This window comes from Xenopus laevis, chromosome 8S (genome assembly GCF_017654675.1).
Source record: "Xenopus laevis strain J_2021 chromosome 8S, Xenopus_laevis_v10.1, whole genome shotgun sequence".
NCBI lineage: Eukaryota > Metazoa > Chordata > Amphibia > Anura > Pipidae > Xenopus > Xenopus laevis.
In genome coordinates, this window is record NC_054386.1 from 85,361,257 (window position 1) to 85,366,430 (window position 5,174).

General features: G+C 36.7%; 1 protein-coding gene across 1 annotated transcript; it reads left to right on the forward strand.

Annotated features, from left to right (window-relative positions):
• Window positions 1-241: 241 nt before the first annotated feature.
• On the forward strand, window positions 242-4,088 carry LOC108700279 (homeobox protein Nkx-2.1). The gene is made up of 2 exons (XM_018233335.2): window positions 242-1,242; window positions 3,004-4,088. The coding sequence occupies exons 1-2, from the start codon at window positions 987-989 to the stop codon at window positions 3,546-3,548; spliced, it is 801 nt and encodes a 266-aa protein (XP_018088824.1). The 5' UTR covers window positions 242-986; the 3' UTR covers window positions 3,549-4,088.
• Window positions 4,089-5,174: the final 1,086 nt, after the last annotated feature.

Genomic DNA, 5,174 nt, shown 5'->3' on the forward strand with positions numbered 1-5,174 from the left:
TGAATAGAAAGACAAGTAATAAGGTAGCAATGAAAATAAATTTGCAACCTTACAGAGCAGTTTTTTTTGGCTCCTCTTGGAAAGAGTCAGAAGAAAAAGGCAAACAATTAAATATATAATAAAGAGCAATTGAAAAGATGCTTAGAATTGGCCATTCTATAACATACTAAAAGTTATCTTAAAGGTGAAGCACCCCTGAAGTTGCTGGTGGTTAGAATGCCTATGTGAGAGCTGTCAGCAGTATTATAGTAATCCCAGCGTTACTTGTGGAACTAAGAATAAATAAAAATGAAGAATATGCACATTAGATGTGTTATACACAAATTTACATATCTATATAACTGCATATAGCAGTTAATAAATATACGTACATACACACACAATTAGTTTATTATATATCCCTGTATATACAGTATAAACAATTACAATTGTGAATTCATGACATTATGCCATTTACTAATAGATTGTGTCTGTCTGATTGTGTATTTAGATCATCATTACCTTTGCCTAATCTATATCCTTATAATTAATAAAGCAAGAGCAAATAACAACATGAGTACTGTTTGCTGATGTAAAATTCATTTGGTGCTTTCTATAGTAGACACGGCATTCACTTTGGATCATGTATTTTGGAAAATGCCCTTTCATACAAAATACGTTTTGTTTTTACTTCTTCTCCTCTTTTACTCTTAAAGAAGGAATTTCAACCCCTTTGTTGTTACACAGTGATCAGTAGATAAATTATATCCCTTTATCCCTATTGTTATTGGAGAGGCTCCTCCTCTACTTCCACTTGTCCTCTTTTGGTGGCGTCCCCCTCAACCTCTTGATAAGAGGTGTGTGCTGAAACAAGACCAAGTATTTGAGATTGTCTTCAGCCTCAAGAAGAGGTCTAACCAACCCACAGTCAGACTGCAGATCTGCCACTGGGCCCTATTTTTTTTGTTGCTCTTTGACATTGGAGGGAGCTACAGCTAACAGCCTACATGGATGACCTCAAAGCTTTCTCCTTGGATTCCTGTTTAGATGGGTATGGACCTTTAGTGCAAATGCCCCACCAGACTTGCTTGCAACCAGCTATGGCATCAACTGGATTTTCTATGACCCATTGCCTTCCTCAAAACCCCATTAGGACTTGTTACCCTGGGACATACAGCAATTCTGGTGATCTACCAAGCTACCAAGATAACATCAGGAACACCGATTGGTACGGGGGAAACCAGGACATGCACTACCCACCATGTAAGTAAAAGATACTTATTATAAGGTTTCACTTTTATCCACAATAACTATATGATATAGGGGATTATATTTCTTTTACATGCTTTTCACAGGCTTCAAGCTATTAAATGTGAAAACATATACATGTATTATTAAATACAGCATTAGAACACAATCACCAATCCCATTAATGTAATGTTGCTTAAAAGAATGGAATCCAGTGGGTGATATTTATATGGTTTTATACTGTGTTTTTTGAAAGCAAAAGTACTAAACCAGGAAGAAAATATGAATTCCCTAGTTCAACTTTCCTTGCAATATTATAGCCTTTTAATAATCTCACTAGAATATAAAGTTTGTATTATAATAAAGGTATAAGATCCATTATCTGGAAACCCATTATCCAGAATGCTCCGAATTACGGAAAGATCGTCTCCCATAGACTCCATTATAATCAAATATTTCAAATTTTCAAAAATGATTGCCTTTTTCTCTGTAGTAATTAAGCAGTACCTTGTACTTGATCCCAACTAAGATATAATTAATCCTTATTGGAAGCAAAACCAGCCTATTGGGTTTATTTAATGTTTACATGATTTTCTATTAGACTTAGGGCAGAGACACACATGGCAATTCAGGGAAATTAGTCGCCAGGCGACAAATCTCCTCTTCTTTGGGGCGACTAATCTCCCCGAACTGTCTTCCCTGCCTTCCTGCCGAAACTTCGGGCGACTTCAGAAAACGAAACGATCCGAGTGCCATCCCGCCGGCGATTTTCATTCACGCCGGCTGGAAGGCAGTTCGGGGAGATTCGGGGAGTTGTCGCCGGGCGACTTATCTCCCCGAATCTGCCCGTGTGTCTCTGCCCTTAAGGTATAGAGATCCAAATTACGGAAAGATTACTTATCCAAAAAACATGAGCATTCTGGATAACAGGTCCAATACCTGTACAACATTTTTTCTATAGTTGCTTTCGTTATCAGAGTCAGTGTTCTGCCCCCAGTACAATACCCACGATACTCTGATGGCTGTAAATTGAGTTTCATTTCAGTTTACGCAATATCTATGCGATAGTGCCATATTATTTTTATTTGCACTATTAAAACTAATAATGATTCTTATTGCCATCATTTTTATTATTAATATTGGTGAAACCAGAGAGGCTATATGTAAATGGATTCTAATTTGTATGACTAATCCCATTGTTCTCCGTCATCAGTTATCAAAGGTACCTTAGAAGAAAGGAGATAGCCTTGCGTAATCTCTGCCTGTATTGTATTTTCTAAACGCTATTGTAGCAGACAGACAGATATTTACTAACTGAATAGGCTTATAGAAGATTGTATCTTATCTCTGACCCACTCCACTGTTTGAACTGAGATACAGCTGACCCCCACCAGACAGACAGCTCTATCAAAACGACAAGCAACAATGGATAAATAGTACATACACATATACATGCGGTCAATGCAAAATGTTATGTTTTAATGGCAACAGCATCTACATTTATAATTAAATATTATATTTAAATTTATTTTAACATTTAATGGTCCATACATGTTAGTAGTGTTATATTCACCATAAAATACAGTACATACTTTTCTAATGTGAAATAAAGACAGTTATTTAAAGGTGATAGCAAACGCATGGAATAATTAACCACTGCAAGAAAAAGCATCTGTTTAAAGTTATCTCCTTAAATTACTTTTCTTTTTTTCATATCTTTGCATTAGTATTTGAATACTTAAAAATAATTTACCAATATTATTTCTTTTTTTTCAGTTTCCAGAATTATTGCTCCCTCTGGATTCAATGTTTCAACTGCGGGATGTTTGGGTTACCTTGCCGAAGGACCAAAACATTCTCTGTACTTGCAGCACACATCCAAGAGGAAACGTAGAGTCCTATTCTCTCAGGCACAAGTGTATGAGCTGGAGAAAAGGTTTGAACACCAAAAATACCTTACAGCTCCAGAAAGAGAGCAGTTGGCTAAACACATCCACCTTACTCCCAATCAAGTCAAGATCTGGTTTCAGAACCATCGCTACAAGATGAAGAGGCAATCGAGGAATCACGATCCTTTGGCAGTAGAAGAGGCTAAACCTTACAGCGTGGAGTCTAATGGCAGCAAAGTAGCCTGTGGCAGCCCATGCACCTCTGTTGAGGATTACGGACCTGCTGAAATCAAGCTAGACTATAAAGGGTCAGTCCAGGACCAGCAACTCAATACCCAAGGCATCATTTTAGGACAGGACTTTCTTAATTCAGCTTCAGATCTTCAGGAGTTTGAGAAAGCCAGCCGAAATTTAATGTTTAAACCCTGGTGATTCAGAATTAAGAGCCAATTATTTTTTTGTTGCATGTCTGATTCTACAGTTTAGGCCAAACGCAAGTATCTCCTGTTAAGGAGCCAACCTTACAGAAAAGGGACTGGGACAATGCAGAACAGATGGGTTTACCTAGAAACAACTAAATACATGCTGTCCGTCCTGCAGCTGTTTCTAAGCTACAACACCTAGCATACTCTACAACCTTTAGTTAGAACTGTGATACAACTACACCCGAAAGACTGTGCTAGTCATACCTTACATAAATACTAAAAGAGGTAATCTATTATTACGCAATGCAATAGAGTTAAACTGTATATTTTTAAACAAAGGGCCCCAGTCATTTTTGGGGTCAAGGTCAACTGTACTCTTTGCCTTACTTTGACTTCTATTATGGTTAATAAACAACACAACCCCGAAAGAAAATGACATTAATCTAACCGTACTCCAAGGGGCCGATTCACTAAGGATCGAATATCGAAGGTTAATTAACCCTCGATATTCGACTAGGAATTAAAATCTTTCGAATATCGAAGTCGAAGGACTTAGCGCAAATAGTGCGATCGTACGATCGAAGGATTATTCCTTCGATCGAACGATTAAATCCTTCAAATCGAACGATTCGAAGGATTTAAATCCAACGATCGAAGGAATATCCTTCGATCAAAAAAAGTTAGCCAAGCCAATGGGGACCTTCCCCATAGGCTAACATTGAGTTCGGTAGGTTTTAGATGGCGAACTAGGGGGTCGAAGTTTTTTTTAAAGAGACAGTACTTCGACTATCGAATGGTCGAATAGTCGAATGATTTTTACTTCGAATCCTTTCGATTCAAAGTCGTAGTCGAAGGTCGAAGTAGCCCATTCGATGGTCGAAGTAGCCAAAAAACACTTCGAAATTCGAAGTTTTTTTACTTCGAATCCTTCACTCGAAGTTAGTAAATTGGCCCCTAAATGATACGTCATTTTATGGTTGCCTTATTTTGCTAGCTGGAGAATGTACTTCAGCAGAATGTAAGAACCCCACTTTATCCATAGTTCATTTTTCCTAATTTAGTTTTCTTTCATGCCAGCACTACAATATTATATTCTAATGAACTGTATGTACTTGATGCTTTGTACATGGAGGTCAAACAACTCATAAAATGTCGTAAGTGTAAAAATTGTGATCGAGAATTAAATCACCCGATAAGCAAGTCCCCAGGATGAGGCAGTAGTTCTAGATATAATATATAGTATACTTCACTATTTTGGGCAAAATCCCCATCCCTCCTTTCTGCATAAAACATTATGTGCAGCAAAGTATTTTAAAAATACATTTCTTTTATTATAAATCTATCTATCTATATCTGAAACAAAACAATTTAATTTTACTGTATTAAATAAGGAATGTGCATGTGATTCATATAGATGGAAAAACAATGACTGCTTTTTAGCCCTAAGAGCACTTCAGGCAGGGGAGTTGTTTTTAAAACCAAAGAGTTTTTTTTTCTTGTTTTCACTACTTCTATCAATCATTCTTAAAATATAAGTAGATACTAATACTTAAATGTACATTTTGTTATTCCCATAAACTTTTCTTTCTTTGTTTGCTCTTTGTTTTTCTCTGAAACATTGTTTGTACCAAGT

What these genes read in the sequence shown, in the direction of transcription:
- LOC108700279 (XM_018233335.2), top strand. Translation starts at nt 987, where the DNA reads ATGGATGACCTCAAAGCTTTCTCCTTGGATTCCTGTTTAGATGGGTAT. An exon ending in GGACATGCACTACCCACCAT is followed by an intron (nt 1,243 to 3,003) that starts GTAAGTAAAAGA and finishes CTTTTTTTTCAG; the next exon opens with TTTCCAGAATTATTGCTCCC.